The sequence below is a fragment of the Carassius carassius genome, chromosome 29 (assembly GCF_963082965.1).
Source record: "Carassius carassius chromosome 29, fCarCar2.1, whole genome shotgun sequence".
NCBI lineage: Eukaryota > Metazoa > Chordata > Actinopteri > Cypriniformes > Cyprinidae > Carassius > Carassius carassius.
Window position 1 is genome coordinate 7,563,419 of NC_081783.1, and position 21,717 is coordinate 7,585,135.

Genomic DNA, 21,717 nt, shown 5'->3' on the forward strand with positions numbered 1-21,717 from the left:
ATGGTGTAGCTATTGTTTTTTTTAAATATCAGCAGCCAATAAGTCTGCTGCTCAACATTCAAATACTTGAATACAGCAAGTGATTGTGATGGCAGCGTGCTTCAGAAACCCTCCACCTTCCCCAGCTCCACCTGTATAGATCTGCTACAAGGTGATTCATTATGCTACATAAGGGGTTTTCATATGTTATATGTGCAGCAGTAGTATTTCTTACATGTTCACAGCACATGACAATGTTAATGTGTTTGGTTTTGGCAGAATAGATCTTGTATGCTGTGGCAGAGCAATCGAGACTTGCTACTGCTAATACATCCACATACAGAGGCGTCGTGCCCATTCAAAGTGAGGGGGCACGTGCCCCCTCAGATTTCTGAGCCAAGTGGATTTTAAATGCAGCTTCCAAACGAAAAAAAAAAAAAAATTCAGAATAATATTTTTTATATATTTGATACAATCACAGCGGTGTGATTAGATCGTTCAGTGCACAGCATCAGCTGCTAAATTCAAATCTGCGTTCGCTGGCTGGCGCTGAGCCAGAGACAGACGCGTTCGTACAACGCTTCATGATAACCAATCAGAAACTATTCTGTTGCGCTTATGGATGCAATGGCCAATGAGAGACGTCCAGAAGAGTCATCACTGAAACGCGGTGTTTTGTTCACTTGCTCGCTGACTGAATTATTTAGCGAATTCTCTCATCAGAAACAACAAAAAGTGCAGATGTGCGTACAAATGTAAGTAAGATATTCGTTTCATAATGTAAAGTGCTTCAGTGATTTTAATGGGAGTTTTTGAGAGTGCCTGAACTCTGGCTAGACTGAATGAAAATGTTTTTTGATAATGTAAATGTTCTTTACTCTCTGTAAAATGAAAGTGTTAAAATAAGTATCTTACAATATTGTTATTAAAATTTACATTAAATGCAAATTCAGTCGTATTAAAAATATTTTATGGCATGATATGGCACTTAAGTAAAATGTCAGGTTTTTATGTGTAGTTAATAGATTACACTACATTTCCATATATTGATCAAATAACAATCTATAAAGGTGCAAAACGCGCTTACCTACAAATATTTGAGAAACGAGATATTTCCTGATATATTAAGCATGTTTGGAATTGTTTTGAATAAAAAGGAAAAAAAAAAAAAAAAAAAAATAAGCCTATATCAGTTATACAGTGCTTTCGTAGAATGACTTATACTCCCGACCCCCCCCCCCCCCCAAATGTGCCCCCTCAAAAATCATGAATGCATGACGCCCCTGTCCACATACATGCTACTGTGAACATCCAAGTAATCTTGTTGCTGCACATATGACATACATGAAATTACCTCCACAAATATAACGTACAGGAAACTACCCCTTAACAGATCTATACAGGTGGAGCTGGGGAAGGTGGAGGGTTTCTGAAGCGTGCTGCAACTGCAATAACAAGCGCTAGCAGAGTATTTAGATGTTGAGCAGCAAGCTCAATGGCTGCTGATGTGAGGGAAAAAAAATCAGTTGTGCCATGTGAATGATGAAGTGTTTATATCAGATTGAGTTAGAGCCTATCAGCCATCTAAAGTTTCATTACAGAAACTTGTACAGTATATTTTTTATTTATAATATAACTAATGAACTCCCACTACAACCAACGTAAGTGGTAGTTCAGTAGTAATGTGTGTATTTTTCAGTGACAGAAACTTCAAAAGGTCTGACAATAGATCTTACCTTACATTCATGAAGTAATTGCATTCTGTTAATATTACTTTGTTCTGTGATCACTTTACTATTTTCCATTCAGCTATGACAAATGTATTGATATTATCTGTGTTTTAGTAATCATACATTTCTGATAATTTCTCATAATTGGTGTCAGAGTGAACAAAGCATAATATTGATCAAAACACCTTTGCATGCCATTTGAGCAGAGACCACAAGCCATATAAACTTAGACCATCTGTTACAGCAGGTGTGAGGCATGATGAGAGCCCAGATGTCACAGTCTGATCCTTTTTCATCCTCAGAAAAAGGTTTACGTCAGTCACTACTCTACTTATAATAACAATATGTTCAACACTGCATTTCCCATTCAACGCCCTTTAAATGAAGCCCTCAAAGGATAACCTATAATAAAAAATAAAATAACCTTAACAAAGGTGCTTTAATTAATATATTCATTATACTGACATATTGTTTTAACAAACCCTTTTTTCTAATTTAGGTTGTGTGAGAAAGAGTTAGGACTAATAACAAACCTGTTCAGCCGTGTTTTAGAGTCATTATGTAAAACAACTCATAGTGGCACCTAGTGGCGTGGATGCAGTGTCATTGAAAAAGATGATCAGCAGTGACATTGTGCATTATGGCAGTCATGACAAATTTATTCCACAAGCAAAAGTGTCTGATAAAAGAGGGGTTTTCAAGTTTTTGCATTCCGCTTGTCTAAATATGTATTGCAGCTGAAGTTATTCAGCATTAGTGTAGATGCATTTTGACCTCTTTAACCTCCTGCTTCGTAACTGTGATTGATAGACCTCTTTGTTAAGCAATGCAAACAAAATTAGTGTTATCGAATAGCAAATGTGTTTCTCACTGTGAATATCTGGTAAGTTATGCCTAAGAAATCAAATTCAAGTTCATTTTATTTGTATAGCACATTTACAAGCTGATTGTAATTTGATGTCTATCCAAACTCAGCCTGTTAGGATGAATGTGTTCTGTGTTATGAACCTGTGAGAGCAGTTGTTACTGTTATTCTTGCCTCATGACAGGGAAAGTGATGCCACGGTGAGGACATTCCCTAAATGGACACGTGCTATGTATGTTGGAGGTGGAGCACTGGTCAAGAGATCCAAGCGTATTATCACAGTTCTGTTGTCCAACCAAATGACCCTCAGGCTGACACTCTCATTCATACGTGTACTTCTCAATAACTAATTCCTAAGTCCAATTCCGTGTCTATTTTTATACATATTGTAGCCAGAAAAAGACGAGTACTAATCAACTAATAGGATTGGGAGTGAAATTAACATTTTATAACGTAGGCTGTATAAGCCAAAGAGAGGGAGGAGAGTTTGCACTATAAAGGCAGACAAGACAAACTGGGAAACACACTAGGAAACTATCTACACTAGCTACAGAACAGTGCTCACGTGCAACAGTCAAGAGCAAAGCAAAAGACGTCCTCTCAAAACCAGGTAAGATCTGAACTGTCATCACACTTTAAGACAGCTGTTGACTTGCGTTCCGTTTATATGAGATTGTTCAGTGTGACGACTAGCATTATTGTCCACTACGAAGATTGAATTTTGAATTTGTATTAAATTTGTATTAAAGTTCTTTGTATTAAAGGATGCATTTTAGTACATAAATTGTACATAGGGTACTGCCCTTGTGGACAGCTTTGTATCTTTTTTTCTGAGAGTGTACTTAAACACAAGATAACAAATTGCTATCATGTAGACTACAGACTGAGGAGCGTCAGTTGTTTGCTATTCAGTGTCTTGATTTCCAGTTAACTAAACATTATGCTAATTGATTAACTCTAACCTGAAGGAATGAGGTCCTCTTTATCAAGAATATTCATAGTCGATCACGAGAATGATAGTCAGCTAAATGTGACATATGATGCTTAGACCTTGCATCTTGATTGCACTTGAGAAAAGATTGTGATTATTGTGTTTTGTTATAAATTCTATAGCACAACAAAAAGTGAATTTCCCTGGCCAAATAAGTGTCTTATATTTAATGTGATTTATTCATATTAATTTACATTTGAATAGTAATTTATTAATCTCAACTGTTGGGTATGCTCCTCTTTTAAATATTTCAATATTATTTAAAATATGTATTTTTTTAAATATCTCCAAAGGCCATGCAGTCCCACATTTGAAACGAATTTAACTTATCTTCTGTTAAAATGTTCATGCACATTTCTATAATGTATTTAGCAAAGTACAACTCATTTTGCACCAAGTGACAAAGATGACTAAACACTTTTCAAACATAGTGCTTTATTATTCAATGTACATTGCCGCTAGTTGGCCTCATTCACAAAGACACATTAGAAACAGATAAGAGCTAATCCTGAGTGCGGCTTCTCCGGAGGCTTATGAAGCAGTCTATCGTTATGCTAATCTCCTGTTCCCTGATTAGCTCTAGTGGATTGAAATCACAGCAGGACAAAATACAAACAAGAATGGTTTTCCAAACACTATTTTTAATTCTGTTACTTTTAATGTTGCTCAATCACACGACTGTTTTCTACTGGCACATTTTACACTCCAACCTTTTCACTTGTCATTTCAGAAAGCCTCAGGTGACTTTCCATTATCATGACAAAGTAAGTCTATGCATATTCATTTATTCCAACAATTTATAAATACTTGAAATAGGAGTCATAAAGACATTAAAACATCATAAGACTACTACAGACTATTCAATATTTTATTCATATTTATGACACCTAGATTAAGCAGCCTTCACGTAATGCGCCTACACCTTGTACACTAGTAGTATTAAATCTGTAGTGGTCTTTTTGGTTTTCAATCCTAGTGGATTACTGGATTATAAAAAAATCCCTTTTAGAGTGGATTGACAGGATTACCACAAGAGTTTAAAAGTAACAATGCAAAGCTTGGCATATGCAGATGACTAATCACCTCATGGAGACTAACATATTAAAAACATGCAAAATACAGTGGGTTCAGAAAGTATTCAGACCCCCTTAAATTTTTCACTCTTTGTTATATTGCAGCCATTTGCTAAAATCATTTAAGTTAATTTTTTTCCTCATTAATGTACACACAGCACCCCGTATTGACAGAAAAACACAGAATTGTTGACATTTTTGCACATTTATTAAAAAAGAAAAACTGAAATATCACATGGTCCTAAGTATTCAGTGCCCGGTTGCATGAAACTCCTTAAGCTAAGAAATCCCTTAGATATAAGGTTAAGGGTACCCTTAGTGAAACTTGGGTCGCAAGAAAAAACCCTAAGGGTTTCCTTAAGGAACTTAAGGCTGTTATTAAGTTTTTCCCCTTAATTTGTAGTAAAGAAGAGCTAGGATCCAAGTGCAATGAAAGGGTTTATTGAGAGAGCGATGACACAAGTCTCTGTAAACGGGAACACAGGTAGCTGCAGGTTATGCAGAAAAAAGTCACTCTTAACAGAAACGGTTGATAGCTAAGGACAAAGGATAGAACACGGGACGGTCTCCGTAGAGGGTCCTCGATGAATGGGTCAGTGGCTCTCTCTTGGTTTAGTGAACGGCTGGAATGCAGCAGGTTAACAGGGAGACCGGCTAGCGGAACCTTGACCTCTCGTCCCCACGTATTGAGCGGCCGCTATGCTCTGAGCGCTGCTCAGGGAGATCCTCAACAGCGGGAGGGCTGGACACAGTAGAAGAGAGGTTAATAGGCAATGATAAGGTGTAGCTGACCTGAACCTGACTGTAGACAGAACTGTGACAAGACTGTGACAAGACAAGACGGATACAGCAGGGTTTGTAGAAAGCCACCAGCATCATACTCCGATGAAATAATCCGACAACTGGCAAGAAAACAGAGGGCATTAAATAGCAAGCGGGTTAGAGAGGGAACAGGTGGATCGGATCAGCGAAAAGGCTACAAATGAGAAACAGCTGAAGAGGTAAAGGGAAAGAGTGAGGTAGTGACCAGCAGAGGGAGGAAAAGGAAAGGAAAGACAGAGGGAATAACCAGACTCATAACATAATTATCTAAGTGTTCCCTTAAGCATTGCTACAAAGTTCTTAGTGGCCATTTCACCTTAATAAATTTAAGGGACCAAAACAGCTCCCTTAAGTCAACTTAAACTCAAAATACGATGGCTGATTTAGTGCTAATTGAAGAGGAGGAAATATCAAGGCGTGTTTTTAATGATCGTAATAATCCCTTGGAGATGATGAATGGTTGATGAAAGGCTGAAAAGTATTATTATTATTATTATTATTATAACCACTTACGAAAACAATAATTGCCTTTTCCTCCTCTGTTTTTTTGTTTTCTGTTATGTTTGTACTCTTCACAGCAAAAATATATTAATACAAGTGTGATTTTAGCAAGGGTTTGGCTTTGTGGTTCATTATGTTCTGTTTACTGTTAGAGGTAGTAACTATAGCAACCGCGGCGATCTTTGCCGTATGTTGTCAGAAACTACTGTGAAACGCTTAGTTTAAACACTTAGGTAAGGGTGACAGTTAAGAGGTTTCTTGCAACGCTCTTAATGAAATCCCTTACCTCAGGGATTTTTTCTCCCTCAGGGAAACCCTCACTTAAGGAGTTTCATGCAACTGGGCACTGACCCTTTGCTCAGCATTTAGTAAAAGCACCCTTTTAATCTAATACAGCCATGAGTCTTTTTGGGAAAGATGCACACACGTTTTTCACACCTGGATTTGGGGATCCTCTGCCATTCCTGCTAGCAGATCCTCTCCAGTTCTGTCATGTTGGATGGTAAACATTGGTGGACAGCCATTTTCAGGTCTCTCCAGAGATGCTAAATTGGGCTTAAGTCAGGGCTCTGGCTGGGTCATTCAAGAACAGTCACGGAGTTGTTGTGAAGCCACTCCTTCGTTATTTTAGCTGTGTGCTTAAGGTCATTGTCTTGTTGGAAGGTGAACCTTCGGCCCAGTCTGAGATCCTGAGCACTCTGGAGAAGGTTTTCGTCCAGGAAATCCCTGTATTTGGCCACATTCATCTTTCCCTCGATTGCAACCAGTCGTCCTGTCCCTGCAGCTGAAAAACACCCCCACAACATGATGCTGCCACCACCATGCTTTACTGTTGGGACTGTATTAGACAGGTCCCACACATACCGCTTAGAATTAAGGCCAAAGAGTTCTATCTTGGTCTCATCAGACCGGAGAATCCTTCAGGTGTTTTTTAGCAAACTCCATGGGGGCTTTCATGTGTCTTGCACTGAGGAGAGGCTTCCGTTGGGCCACTCTGCCATAAAGCCCCGACTGGTGGAGGGCTGCAGTGATGGTTGACTTTCTACAACTTTCTCCCATCTCCCGACTGCATCTCTGGAGCTCAGCCACAGTGATCTTTGGGTTCTTCTTTACTTCTCTCACCAAGGCTCTTCTCCCCCGATAGCTCAGTTTGGCCGGACAGCCAGCTCTAGGAAGGGTTCTGGTCGTCACAAACATTTTCTATTTAAGGATTATAGAGGCCACTGTGCTCTTAAAAACCTTAAGTGCAGCAGAATATTTTTTGTAACCTTGACCTGATCTGTGCCTTGCCACAATTCTTTCTCTGAGGTCTTATTTGACCTCATGATTCTCATTTGCTCTGACATGCACTGTGAGCTGTAAGGTATATAGACAGGTGTGTGGCTTTCCTAATCAAGTCCAGTCAGTATAATCAAACACAGCTGGACTCAAATGAAGGTGTAGAACCATCTCAAGGATGATCAGAAGAAATGGACAGCATCTGAGTTAAATATATGAGTGTCACAGCAAAGGGTCTGAATACTTAGGACCATGTGATATTTCAGTTTTTCTTTTTTAATAAATCTGCAAAAATGTCAACAATTCTGTGTTGTTCTGTCAATATGGGGTGCTGTGTGTACATTAATGAGGAAAAAAATGAACTTAAATGATTTTAGCAAATGGCTGCAATATAACAAAGAGTGAAAAATTTAAGGGGTTCTGAATACTTTCCGTACCCACTGTACAGTATATTGTACTCTCTCGATGATTATAATATCAAGACTTTAATGTTGTTTCTACAGGGTTTACAAGAAGAATAGTGGCAATGGTTTGGTAAGGCTACCTTTATACTGCTTACACTTCCCATTACTTGTAATCTGCTCTGTATGCACATGCTCTCAACGATTGCCAGATCTGAGTATCAGAACTAGCCCAATGACCTAAGCCCAAACATCAAAACTCAAACCATGCCACTCCAAGACCTAAAATAGATATTATGCATAACACATATTTTTTAATTAATATATAGGCTAGTAGTAATTATTAAAACAGTCAATTTTATAAAGTACCTCACAGGAGTTCAATGGCTCCCATCCCTCACAAAACTCATCATCTAGCATAGTTTTTTCATTAGTAGAATACAATATATCAGTTTAAGCATTTCGGTCAAATATAATATGTCTAACCTTTTCATTTTATTGAGTTGGGAAGTTGGGAAAACCACAGAATTGGGAAAACCACAGAAAACCAAAGAACCCTGCTCTAAATATATTTATAATACACAAGCACACGTGGTAATCAAGTAATCATTTATTACAGTTATGCCTTTATTTGGGGAGAAGAGACTTTGTGGACCATGTGGAACATGTTGACCCAGTTGGTACGTTCTTGGTTACTTTTACTTAGATTATTCCTTAAGATTGTGGTACATTTTTACCTTTTTAAAATTAAATGTTTACATGTATATCTATACACATTATTCTAGTTCAAAAGACTTGTAATTTCCCTCTCAGATGGGGTGCTCAAAATTGATGCTTCAGCTCTCAATGGAAAGAAAGGTATGAATTAATTTAAAACATTATCATTATGAAAATATGTCATTTATTACGTTTATTTAGACACTATTTAATTTTTGTAGTGTGGATACAGCTTGCATGTGCCTTCCGCTATGGACGAGAGGATCTGGACGTGATTGGAGTTTCCTTTAGAAAAGATATCTGGATAAAGCGCATTCAGATGCATCCCTTTGAGGGTACCAAGCCCCCAAACACTCCAATGCAGGATGCGCTTTTAAAGAAAGCTGGAGAGCAAGGACATCCCTTCACTTTTGATGTAAATTCACATTTATGCATTAGGCACTGTGAAAACAATCAAGGATGTCCTTCATTGGTGTTTCTTCTGTTCTGTCTCAGATTCCAGTACATCTTCCATGCTCAGTGTCCCTTCAGCCAGGACCAGAGGATGCCGGGAAGGTACAGCAGAAAAACATGCATATGTGCAAATGCACTCACGAACATAAAACTATGATTCTTTAATATGTAATATGTCTACTTTTACAGCCTTGTGGGGTTGATTTTGAAGTCAAAGCCTATATTGCAAATGAAGAAGACGAGACAGATGAAAAGGTTGTCAAGAAGTATGTACTGCTCCATTTTAACATAAAAATACTCACCATCAAAATGAATAAATTGTTGTGCTGATTCCAATATTTCTACCAATAATAGGGATACTTGCCGTTTGATTATTCGTAAAATCCAGTATGCACCAAATGAGCTAGCAGCCGGACCCAAAACCGATATCAACAAACAGTTTATCACTGCAGACAAACCAATTCACGTGGAGGCCTCCATGGAGAAAGAGGTACAGTGTTTTAAATGCCTGTTGTTGATCATTTATAAAACTGTGATGTTTTCATCATTTGCAGTTCTATGTATATTCATTCACGGTGGATTTCTCGCCCTTCAGCTCTACTATCATGGAGATCCCATTCCTATCAAACTGAAAGTGAATAATGAGACCAGTAAAGTAGTGAAGAAAATCAAAATAAGCAGTAAGTATTTTTATAATTCATATTAGAGAACTAAACAGCCACTTTTCGCTCATTTAAAGCATTTAAAAGTGATATATACAATCATCAAAGACCAATCTTCTGAGTACCCTGCTGAAAAAAACTAACAAAAAACAAACAGAAACCCTTATAGAATTTATAATGGTTTTAATGGGGAATTGTATTGGATATAATCAGGGGCGTACACAGATGGGGGGGGGGGGGTTCCATTTGACCCAAAACAAAACACACTACTTGACAGTGTTGTCAGGTCTATGTAACAAAACCAGCCCAAAGGTCAATTTCACAAGAAAACTTTGTGTTTGTTTTGGTTTGAGATGTGGTGTTCCCTTGCGATATCTAGTGGTTGAAAATCGTTATTCGATAATCGTCATTATTAAGTCATCATTAAGTCATCATTAATTGTATCTCACTATGATCCACAATAAACTTTAACTCATTTTATGTTTCAGTTCACCAAATTACAGATGTACTGCTTTACTCAGCGGACAAATACCACAAATGTGTTCTGAATGAAGAGTTTGCGTGAGTGACAAATTTTTTCTATTATTTTTGTACCACAGTTAATATTATATTATTTTAAATAATATTATAATTGTTCACATTTTTCATATCTTTAAAAAATATATATATATATTTTTTTTTGGGTTGTTCTTGAGAGGTGAACAAAGCTCCTTTTTGAAACAGGGACCAAATTAATGCGAACTCCACCTTTGAGAAGGAATATAGAGTCACTCCTCTGCTTGCTAATAACAAAGAGAAACGTGGCCTTTCACTGGATGGAAAACTGAAAGATGAAGACACCAACTTGGCTTCTTCAACAATGTCAGTTAATCTTTATTACAACATTTGAGTATATCCATACATTGATAGCTGGAAAATATAAAAGTAATCTGTATTATACAGATAGTCATGCACTTAGTCCAAATAACATCTCTGTATTTTTATAAAGTATAAAAAACTTGTATTTATAAAAATGCAAGGCTGATAAACAAGGTGACTTCTCTGAATCTCTGTATCTCTCTGCAGTCTGCTCCCCAACATGGATAAAAAAATACAAGGCCTTGTTGTTTCCTACAAAATTAAAGTTACCCTGATGATGGGAGGTGGTCTCTTGGGAAGCCTTACATTAAGGTTTGTATCTTTACATCCCTACATCTTTTCATCTAATGTCTCAGTGAAGAGACATAGAAAGCATTTTACCCCCTTCTCTCTAATAATGACTTTTGCTGTGTTATTAAGGAAGATCTTTCCTTTGAAAATGCCCAAACACTGCTTAATGAGGAACAGTCTGCTTAGAGTTACCTTGTCATTAACCAACAATGAAAATAAATCCAGCAGTACACTGTGTGATGTGGTTTACCATTGTGAACAGTCAAAGTACTCAAGACATGTTTATCTTCCATACACAGTGATATTACTGCTGAACTCCCCTTGGTTCTGATGGCACCTAAACCAGCAGGTGAGGTTTCTGTTCTTTTATATCTAAAATGAGGGCAGCTTGGGTGTGTGAGGTATATACAGCCCAGTTTTTCAAGGATAGTTCTGTATTTATGACCACAACATATCTTCAATTTCAAGTAATACAAATTTGACCGTTTATAAAGTGGCACTGCTATGAAACATTCTAAAGAGCATAATTTCCTTGTTTTCTAACTGCATCCTTGTCTATACTCAAATTGAGCAGAAGTGTAAGTATCAATGTAAACTTTTTTTTCCATGTTGAGACAGAAAGTTAAACTTATTTTTGTTTTCATTTTGACGCTTAGACTTTGAGGCTTTAACAAAAATGAAACTTTTTTTAAAATTCAGGACGGATATCAACCTTGAATAAACTCAACAGCCAGTGACGGGAAAAGAGCAAGTCAGAAGGAGAGACACTCAGGAACAGATGCAGATGCAGATTCCAAACAATTTCATTTCATGAGCAATAGACCATAGATACTTCCTTGTTGCAAATATCGATGTAAATGGAATTAGCTGTATAGTGTTAAAAATGGGCTAAAGGCCTTGTACACTAAGAGGAACTCAATGACACTGATCAAGCATTGGTCTAATGCTGATGTCATGTTTATTTCTTCTGCCTTTATTATGGGATCTCAGATTAATGTTTTAGTTTCTTATTGTATGTGAATTTAAAATATGAACAACTTATGATAAATGTATTATTATAATTGTATTAAATTGAAATATTTTTTTTCTGTATGTGGTCATGGTGGAAATTAATAAACATTGGAGTGTTATTTGGGCCACTATCAAAGTTTTTCCTCATTCTTCATCAGGGCTTAATATAGATGAAGTGGATTTTTTTTTAAATCAATCCTAAAATTACACCCACAACCACTATAATATATTGTTAATATATATATATATATATATATATATATATATATATATATATATATATATATATATATATATATATATATATATATATATATATATGTGTGTGTGTGTGTGTGTGTGTGTGTGTGTGTGTGTGTGTGTGTGTGTGTGTGTGTGTGTGTGTGTGTGTGTGTGTGTGTGTGTGTGTGTGTGTATACATATTCGTAACTTATGTATGTGTGTATATGCACTACCGGTCAAAAGTTTGGGATCAGTAAGACTTGTAATGTTTTTTTTTTTTAAGTCTCTCATGCTCATCAAGGATGCATTTATTTGATCGAAAATACAGAAGAAAAACAGTAATCTTGCACAATGTTATTACAATATAAAATAATTGTTTCTATTTTAACATCCTTAAAAATAGAATTTATTTCGGTGATGCAATGCTGAATTTTCATCAGCCATTACTCCGGTATAGTGTCACATAATCCCTAAGAAATTATTCTAATATGCTGATTCATTATTAGAATTATTAATGTTGGCAACAGTTGTGCTGCCAAATATTTATTTATTTATTTATTTATTTGTGTGATACTTTTTTCAGGATTCTTTGATGAATAAAAATTTAAAAAGAGCAGCATTTATTCAAAATATAAATCATCCTAAAAATCCAAAATCTTTTCTAACAATATAAATCTTTGCTATCACAATTTAACACATCCTTGCTGATTAAGAATTTTAATTTCTTTCAAAAAAAAAAAGAAAGAATAAAAATTTATATTATAATAGGATGATTTATATTTTGAATAAATGCTCTTCTTTTTAACTTTTTATTCATCAAAGAATCCTGAAAAAAAGTCATCACAGGTTCAAAAAAAATATTAAGCAGCACAACAGTTTCCAGCACTGATAATAAATCAGCACATTAGAATGATTTCTGAAGGATCATGTGACACTAAAGACTGGAGTAATGATGCTGAAAATTCAACTTTGCATTACAGGAATAAATTTGATTTGAATGTATATTAAAATAGAAAAACGTTATTTTACATAATATTTCACAATATTAACATTTTTCCTGTATTATCATATAAAAGCAGCCATGATGAGCATAAAAAAACTTATGTAAAAAACATTAAAAATCGTTCTGATCCCAAACTTGTGACCGGTTATGTATGTATATATGTGTGTATTGTAGTGTATATGTATATGTGTATGTAAAGTCAAAACATTAACAATGTTTCATGAACCTGTAACATTAGCCTACTTTCATAAGAGAAGCAACGTATAAATAGGCTTCTGACTTAAATGGATGTAATGAATCATCTATAAACAGATTAGAGCAGTGAGTGTCAATGGTAACGATTGAGTCGCGGTTTCTGAATTAATTAATGACTCTTTTCCTGGTTGCAGCAGTGGATTCGTTTTAGCAGTGTCAGTTTAAACTGCAAAATCGTTTGTTCATCTTAATTCACCTCAAATAGCAGCGGCTTTGCACACTCAAGGTCCCCTAAACAGACAACCCTTATGAAACAAAAATATATTGCAGTATATTGGAAAATATCATGTAATATATTAGGCATATATTCTTATATATATTTATTTTTTCCAATATATTGCAATATATTGAAAGCGGCAATCATTTGTATATTTTGCGATATATTATGTAATATATCATCAATATATGTATTCAAATATATAATATATTAGAAAATAAAAAGGGAAAATAATATATTACAATATATCACAATATATTTTAAGAAATATATTGGTAAATATATTTTCCTTTCGGAAGGGAAACTGTACGACAAAGGTAAGCTTTACTTAGTATTATGTTATACATTCGTGTACATCGTCGTGTACTTCACCGTAAAAGCGCTTAAACTTAACAAAACGGTAAAGAACAGTGTGAGAGAATGAAGACGCTACTGCGTCACTTTAAGTGTCATCTTATTTAAACTGTTGGTTAGCTTAACCATAAAGGGAAAACAACAAACGTAATCCAGAGTGCATGTTTGACAAACGCTGTATTTTAAAGAGCTGCGGTTTTTCTGTTTAAAATACAAATTCTTTGCCATTATGTCCAGAAATATCGCTATAGTTGTAACGTCAACTCTGTATGACAGCCATCTCTGTAATCTTGTTGTCATATGTTAACAGTAAATATGTTGGGCAAATACAGACAGAGCATATTGAATTGTTAAGTTTGTTACGCAAACGACTCCATACCACGCAGCATCTGACTCTCTACTTGAATAGCAACTGCGTGATTGTTTTAGCAAGCCCAAATATTCTGTATCGTGTATCATAATATTATTGGGCCGTGTGACGTTCCCAGCATGCACTGCGCGCACTACGTTGTTTCCGGTTAGCTGCTGGCTACCGTCAAACACCGGGATGATCAGACCTCATTCACCGGGCCCGTGTGTTTCAAGTAAACCCGCTGGTCTTCGTCATTGGAACTGTAATATCGATGATTACCGGCAGCAGTACGAGAGTGACAAGCACTGGTCCGCTAGACGTCAGTTCATTGTGAAACACATTGAAGAGTATGAGGGAAATGCTCTTGATAAGCTACTGGCCCTGTCGATGGTGTGGGTTAACCATGTTTTCATGGGATGCAGGTGGGGATTGTTTTGAATAGAATAGGATGTGAGAACTGGGCTGTTTTTGGTGGTAGTTTGAGTGAATACCTTTTTAATTTCAAAGTTATACATATGTAATGCTAACCAAAGCATGTTGTCAACATTATGGCTGTTCTTTCTTTGGCCAGGTATGGCTCCCAACTGATGCACAAGGTGCTTGGTATGGCAGAAGGGATTGATATTGGTGAAGTGCCCTCGTATGAATTAGTTCCAAACACTGGCGCAAATAAGAGGCCATATTCATCTGATGGAAGTAAGTCTGTCAATGCTTGAAAACAGTCTATCTGTCTGTATATCGATCAATCAATCTTCCAACTGTCACACAAACATTTTTATAATATAGTTTTTAGCTTTGAAACATTTTTGTTGTTTTGCATCAAATAAACAAAGTGTAAATATTTTATGAATAATTTTTAGGCAATCATATTTGCATACAAATTGATATTTTAATTATGTTTTATTTCATATCTCAGCTGAAGAGCCCATGAAGAAGATGTCCGTGTCAAAATTCACATCCAGACCTCGATTTGAACCAGTACACTTTGTAAGTGGTGAAAGCAGCGGCAGTGGAATCAGAGAAATGGATGAAAAAGAAAATGAGGAGGAGCGCAGGAGGCGTGAGATGAATGATGTAAGACAAAGGGAACCAGATCATCCACCGTATAATGGTAGCCGTGGCAATGGCTCCTCTTCCTCCTCGTGCTCCCTTGAGACCGGGAGGTGCGGTTATGATTCTTGGCCTGAGCACAGAAGTAAGGATGTGGCCTCGGGCGGCACAAGTGGCCTTGGCTATGGCAGCAGAGGGTGCACCCCGAGCTTCATGGGCAAAGTGCAGCAGGAGTACACCGCTAGATATGAGGCGCATACTGCCAGACAATCGGACTCATACTCACAGGCAGGCCAAGCTGATGGATACAGAGGTTCTGGACGTCCTGGAGCCTGGGATAGTGGATGGCGTGGACTGGGATTTGGACATCAGGATAGGCCGACCTCCAGCAAGGCTTTCAACAGGGTATACAACGGCCCAAGCAGAGCTGGCACTGGCCTTCTTCCAACACCTTCACTGATGTCTTCTCTCCCTGAATCAACAATTGATGAAAAACTGAGGCTGATTACCAGAGTATCATCAGCTGTTGCTGTTACCCTGAGAGATCCTGCGTTCATGAGTGGACCTGACATGCCAAACTACAATTTCATACTCAGCCGCAGCATTCAGGCTTGCAAGACAAACCCAGAGTACATCTATGTTAATTTAAGAGATATTCCACCTGCTGACCTTCCTAAAAACAGAAAAATACCCTCTGATGGATATGCATGTGAACTGAGGTGTCAGTCTGTGTACCTTGCCACTGGGTACTCTGGGAGCAAAAACGGTGCCAGAGACCGAGCGTCAGAACAGGCTGTCAAACTATTCATGAGGCCGGTGGAAATTCGTGTCCTGCAACGGCAATACAAGCGTACTTACGTTAATGATATGGTGGTGTGCCAGGTAAACACTCCAAACCCAATCCTTCCCCCACCTCTTCGCAACCCCGAGGACAAGCCACTCCCTAGTACCAAGGGCCAGTATGAGCCTGACCGAAGCAAACACTGGACAGAATTTGTAATCATGGAGAACGCACACGATGCCATCTGTATACTCAACAACTCTGCTGCGTTCAACCGAATGAAAGTTGATTATACTTTTGACCCGGTTCCCAACAACAATTTATGGCTCTGTAGTGTGTACTTACAGGACGAGCTGGTGGCGCAAGCGAGAGGGACCAAGAAGAGCTCAAAACACGCAGCGGCAGAGGAGGCAGTAAGGAAGTTGCGAATGAACCAGGCTACTCGACAACAAGAGCAACAACAGCAGCAGAATTTTTCTGGAGGGAACCACACTTCAGACCAGCCTGGAAGTCGCTTCGCCCAGCAAAGCAACAAAAAAGCACAGAGAGGTGAATTGGTCATCCTTGAAAACTCAGATAACGCTATTTGTATAATAAATGACACTGCTCAATTTAATAAAGTGCTTGCTGACTACAAGTTCACTGTCCTGCCGGACCATCGCTGGCAATGTGAAGTTTACCTCGATGGTCAGTATGTGGCTGCAGGCATTGGCCCCAAAAAGACAGTGAAGCACATTGCAGCAGAGGAGGCCCTCGCCACACTTCGGCGCACACAAGCTGTGGTGAAGTCCAACCTCTGGAAGGAAAGCCATGTTGATGCGATTAGCCGAAATCAAATCATGGCTCGTTCTGGTGAGGAATCCATGCAGCAGGAGATCAAGGAGGACAACATTGGTAACCAGCTACTCCGGAAGATGGGTTGGACAGGTGGTGGTTTGGGTAGAGAAGGAGAGGGCATTGCTGAGCCCATCAAGGTCAAAGAGCAGTTTACCAGGGAAGGACTCGGTATGGACATGGACAGGCAGAGTAATCAGATGACTAAGCGCGATATTGAGGAAATAATTCGGAATTATGCAAGTTCTGACCGTCAAGATGACCTGCGATTCTCCACAGAGCTCAACAATGAAGAGCGCCGGCAGATACACCAAGTATCCCAAAGATATGGGCTGCGCAGCAAATCGTATGGACAGGGTCGACAGCGCTTCCTCGTGGTTAGTCGCAGAGTTCAGAAGGAACAGCTGATTGGTCAGCTACTGCAGGAGGGGCAGGTGGGACGATATGAACTTGTGAAACCTCAAACTTCACAATGACTAGGCTCAACAGGCCACCAACAATGAGAAACCAACAGATGACCATTGATAAAAGCAAATCAGTTTTACTTGTTTCCCGTTAATTTATTTACAAAGAGAATAAACTATTTTTTTTTAAAACGGAAGGTGGACTGAAGCCTGGAAAATCTGTCAGTTCTCAATGACAACAGTGTGTACCCTTTGCCACTATTTACCATGCATTTTTGTACAGTTCTTCCAGATTTGCTGTTGGTTAGTTTGAGGCCATATGATGAACAGACATTACTAACTAAACTTTATCATATCAGGAATGATATTTATTGACATGGATATTAGTGGGGTCTTTTGGCAGCATGTGCTCCTCTCTGAAATGACATTCCATTTTATGTTTTCACAATGGACAATATATCATTCACATGTCATTCATCTGTTGTAAAATAAACACTTGAAATATAAAAATAATCTTAGTAACTACAAAACAGTATATATTTTTGTCATTTTCTGGTTGTTTGTAGAATTAAATCTTTATCTCAACCTTAAATCTCTGTCTGGCAAATGCCTAAGCAGCAATCCCTGTGAAGTTGTTTGTCATTGCCAATATTGTCATCCAGTCTGCTTGTAGTGAACATTAAATTTAGTCTGGTCATTGTCCATTTCCTAGTTCAATTAATGAAATGTAAATTCTTATCTTTGTTCAAGAACAAACACCATAGAGTTTATTTTACTGTTTATTTACAAGAAGTGAAAAAATGTACAGTTTCTTCCATGGGTTACTAGTGCAAATCTGACACTCTTGGTAAATTAGAAAAAAAAAGAGGATTAGCTTAAATGGATACTGCATGACAGATTCACATCCATATGGTTGGAGAAGCAATTTAAAGTGAAAATAAATGGACACTTTAAATGGAACTTAAGAAAATCAGAAAAATAACCATGCATCTGGGGTGCAACACACACTCTATGCCAATTTGTAATATTCTGAATCTCAGGCATTCAGCTTTGTGGGAAAGACAGATCACTGTGTACCTTCAAACAATTACACAGTGTCAATAGACAACACCTTAAACAACAGTAAGAACTGCCATATTAAAAGAACAAACCACTTGCACTAGATTAAAAAGGGCCATTTCCAGCATTTGGTACTTTTCAATTTTCAAACTGGTTTTAAAAGTTCAGGTTTTCCAAGTGCAGTTATAAAAGGCATGTTTCTGAAACGTAAGCTTTCCATACAAAACAATTTATATGCTAACAAACATCGATCTTTAATGTCCTTGCAGTTCCACTTGGAACTCTGAACGAAACATTAAGTGGCATTCGGTATGACGCTTCTGCTCTGGATTCAAACAAGGATACTCAAACTTGCATTCATACTGTAAACAGTAATCAAACATGTTAATACCCAAAATGAAATCAGCCCACAGTGTAGGAGCAACTCATAAAACCAAAGAAATAAGATGACAAAAATGAGGGCAGGCCAAATAAAAGGAAGTAATCCTAGCAACAATATTTTGTAAAACTAAAGTTTATCCTCATCCAGGATAAGGTTCAGCATGAAGAGGGAGACCACAACACAACATCACTCTAATCCTGCAACAGCTACAGAACAGACAATTCTACTGAGTACGTGGAGAATGATTGAAAACACGATGTGTTGTATTTTATTCTTTGCAAGGTGGTTTTCCTCTTGTTGGCGAGGCAGACTATTGTTCATATGTGAACTGTAAGGAGGGTCAACAGTCACGCCAGCTCTGTTCCACAATCGCCGACACACGCTTCTCATACTCTCTCTTGTTTTCCTGATACAGCTGAGCTGCCTGGCTGTTGGCAGGGCTGTTTGGGTTGGGCTCATCCAGTAAAGACTGTGATAATGAAAGGTAAGTTAACAACCTGAATAATGTACTAACATTTTTTATAAAGACATCAAAAAGTCATAAAGAAAAGTTTCAAGCAAAAGAAAAAAAGGAAGTCATGTTAATTAGATTAAAAATTCCATACTTCTCTTCAGATTTTACATTCACAATATTGAATTTACAATAAGAAAGTGAATCTCTTATTTACAATAAATAAATTAAATACTTTTCATTACAAAATGACTCAACAGGAATGGAGTGAGACTAAAAATCCACCAAGCATAGGGTAATGGTGACAACTGATAAAAAAAAAAAAAAATTGTATGCGATTTTATTTTTTTTTTTAAATTCTTAAGTTTTGTATTTTGGAAAATAGAACTGGCCAAAAATGTGGAAACAAAAAACGTTTTTTAAAACCTTGGTTGTCCTTTTTTCCTATACTTGATCCTGATGTGGAAAATAGTCAAATCAGATTTCATAAATTTCCATACTGTAGAGGAACCTTGTTGTTTGTGATAAAAGCAGAAAGAAGTGCAGACATTTCATACCTGTATTGAGGTTAAAATTGAGGAAACATCATATGTTGGACTCCAGCGATTCTGAAGAATGTCCAAACATATACTACCATCTGCATAAACTGAACACAAAGAAATACAATTAGATTTTATGGTCCACTGAATCAAACTTCATAAATGCAATACTAGGATTTTAGAAATATACATTTTACCATTAGGGTGAAACATTTTGGAGACAAACCGGACTGTAGGAGGTTTGTTTGGATATTCTTCTGTAAATTCTATTGTGAGTTTGAAAGTTCCTATGACAAGTGGAAAAGGAAAATATGAAGCAAAACCATTTGCCACATGCAAGCAAAAAGAACCATACCATGCCAAATGCTAGTAAACAATTATACAGTGGCACATACAATAAAATCAGTTGTCTGTATTAGGAACCCAAAGCGCAATCCTTATTCAGCTGTCAGTTGTGGTTTAAATTAAGGTTTACATTATATTAATCTGATCAAATGTGACAGTGAAGACATTTGTAATGATAGACAATTTGATTAAAAATTTAAATGAATAAATAATGTTATGAAATATTTTTCTAAAGATAGCATTATACCAATGTTTGGAGTCAGTAAGTTTTTATTTAATAGAAACTGATTTCATTTAACATTAAATTGACCAAATGTGACAGTAAAGACTTAGTAATACCTAAAGATAAGTAATACCTAAAAAATAATAATAATAATAATAATATTAACAGCACAACTGTTTTTAGCACGGACCAGCGAGACATGTTTCTTGAGCAGCAAATCAGCATATTAAAAATGATTTCTGCAGGATCTTGTGACACTGAAGACTGGAGTAATGTTTGTAAATCTAACATTGTCACCACAGAAATGCATTTAATTGGAAAACAGTCATTTTAAATAGTACTAATAGTTTGCAATATTATAAACTGTATTTATTTATCAAATAAAAGCTATTTATGAGAGCAAATAATAATAATAATAATATTTTTAATTGACCCTAAACTTTTGAAGTTATTTCTCCAAATGCTGCATTGGAAAACTGGAGAAAAAAAATGAAATATAACATATGACATATAGTTTGTGTTTCTTGCCTTACCATCTTCAAAGGGTGTTCCTTCAGGGCTGTAGGCAGAAGAAATGGGTCAACATGTCAGGTTATACAAAACACTTGGCATGACAGCAAGAAACAAAGCCAAAATCACCAGCCAACGTGCAGCAGACCTGCGCATTAACCTTACTGCAATCCAAAAATAACAAGGCACATAGTCTACGGATATGACATTATAACCCGTTTTCTCCACCACAACAACAACATACACACAGCTCTATTCAGGACACCGTCGCTTCAAAGATCAAATAACCAGCACCTCTTATGGGGGACCACTGGCCATCTGGCCTATTTAAAACTGCTTACATTACCGCTAACAAGCTGGATGTCATCTCACAGCCCTCGAGTAGTCTGAGATAAACTAAATTGCCAGTGTGTTCTGTTCACTGCTCATCGCTGTCAAAAAATTCACAAGATACAAACCCAAAAATGACAGCGTTCCAGACCATGATGTTGTTTTCCGACGGGGCTCCGCTAACTCCTGCTGGTGGATCCTCCTGGAGACTGAAAAATAAGTTACCCGGAGAAGTTGCATTACATATACTACACAAACAGTACGACAACACGAAATACTGCACAGATAGCTTCCAAATACATGGTCGGTGAGCAATAATGACGTTTATAAATGGCTATTGTGGGGGGAAAAGTCGCCATGTTAAAGACTTGAGTGCAGCCGGTGTTCATGCAAAAAGCTACCGAGGGCCTTTAGCATTTTCAGTGTCGCTTACCGTTTAAAATCTCTCATCAGACGCCGTCTTGCTGGGGTTGACATGGTTTAATTGGATAGCCAAGACGTAAACATAAGGTATCAACGCTGTTATTTTGAATCGCTTTTAATTATTTTAATTCAACGGACGTCGGCTTCGTCGATTCGGTTAAATACCGACGTTAGCCGTTCTCTTGCTTGGATCCTCTCTAAACCCGTCTCTCTGGGACTGGACCATATCAACGCAAACTGGGGGACAAGCAACTGCTGAATGATATAAAAGTGAGCTCGTTCACACAACTGTAAACCTATTCGTGTTTTAGAAATTATTAGTGAAATATATTTGTGACTGGCTTTAATAAT

General features: G+C 37.3%; 3 protein-coding genes across 3 annotated transcripts; 2 read left to right on the plus strand and 1 right to left on the minus strand.

Moving 5' to 3' along the window:
* The first annotated feature begins 2,862 nt into the window (after positions 1–2,862).
* On the plus strand, positions 2,863–11,814 carry LOC132110093 (arrestin-C-like). Its single transcript, XM_059516682.1, has 15 exons — positions 2,863–3,184; positions 4,296–4,329; positions 7,743–7,773; positions 8,260–8,320; positions 8,454–8,498; positions 8,579–8,772; positions 8,853–8,912; positions 9,000–9,076; positions 9,165–9,300; positions 9,406–9,490; positions 9,961–10,033; positions 10,196–10,333; positions 10,538–10,642; positions 10,921–10,970; positions 11,321–11,814. Exons 2-15 carry the CDS (start codon positions 4,322–4,324, stop codon positions 11,356–11,358), a joined length of 1,101 nt encoding a protein of 366 aa, XP_059372665.1. The 5' UTR covers positions 2,863–3,184; positions 4,296–4,321; the 3' UTR covers positions 11,359–11,814.
* Positions 11,815–14,158: 2,344 nt separating this feature from the next.
* Positions 14,159–17,301, plus strand: LOC132109527 (NF-kappa-B-repressing factor-like). The gene is made up of 3 exons (XM_059515678.1): positions 14,159–14,457; positions 14,607–14,731; positions 14,952–17,301. The coding sequence occupies exons 1-3, from the start codon at positions 14,231–14,233 to the stop codon at positions 17,174–17,176; spliced, it is 2,577 nt and encodes an 858-aa protein (XP_059371661.1). The 5' UTR covers positions 14,159–14,230; the 3' UTR covers positions 17,177–17,301.
* Positions 17,302–17,870: 569 nt separating this feature from the next.
* Positions 17,871–21,585, minus strand: LOC132109528 (ubiquitin-conjugating enzyme E2 A). The gene is made up of 7 exons (XM_059515679.1): positions 21,377–21,585; positions 21,072–21,152; positions 20,637–20,662; positions 19,733–19,822; positions 19,554–19,642; positions 18,480–19,014; positions 17,871–18,437 (listed from the first exon to the last, which is right to left on the minus strand). Exons 1-6 carry the CDS (start codon positions 21,418–21,420, stop codon positions 18,886–18,888), a joined length of 459 nt encoding a protein of 152 aa, XP_059371662.1. The 5' UTR covers positions 21,421–21,585; the 3' UTR covers positions 17,871–18,437; positions 18,480–18,885.
* Positions 21,586–21,717: the final 132 nt, after the last annotated feature.

Coding starts and splice junctions, on each gene's coding strand:
- LOC132109527 (XM_059515678.1), top strand. CDS start 14,231: ATGATCAGACCTCATTCACCGGGCCCGTGTGTTTCAAGTAAACCCGCT. Junction 14,458..14,606: donor CATGTTTTCATGGGATGCAG/GTGGGGATTGTT, acceptor TTCTTTGGCCAG/GTATGGCTCCCAACTGATGC. Junction 14,732..14,951: donor GCCATATTCATCTGATGGAA/GTAAGTCTGTCA, acceptor TTCATATCTCAG/CTGAAGAGCCCATGAAGAAG.
- LOC132110093 (XM_059516682.1), top strand. Junction 7,774..8,259: donor AGAATAGTGGCAATGGTTTG/GTAAGGCTACCT, acceptor CATTTATTACAG/TTATGCCTTTATTTGGGGAG. Junction 10,971..11,320: donor GATGGCACCTAAACCAGCAG/GTGAGGTTTCTG, acceptor TTTAAAATTCAG/GACGGATATCAACCTTGAAT.
- LOC132109528 (XM_059515679.1), bottom strand. CDS start 21,420: ATGTCAACCCCAGCAAGACGGCGTCTGATGAGAGATTTTAAACG. Junction 21,153..21,376: donor CTGATGAGAGATTTTAAACG/GTAAGCGACACT, acceptor CTTATTTTTCAG/TCTCCAGGAGGATCCACCAG. Junction 19,015..19,553: donor CAATTTTAACCTCAATACAG/GTATGAAATGTC, acceptor TCATTATCACAG/TCTTTACTGGATGAGCCCAA.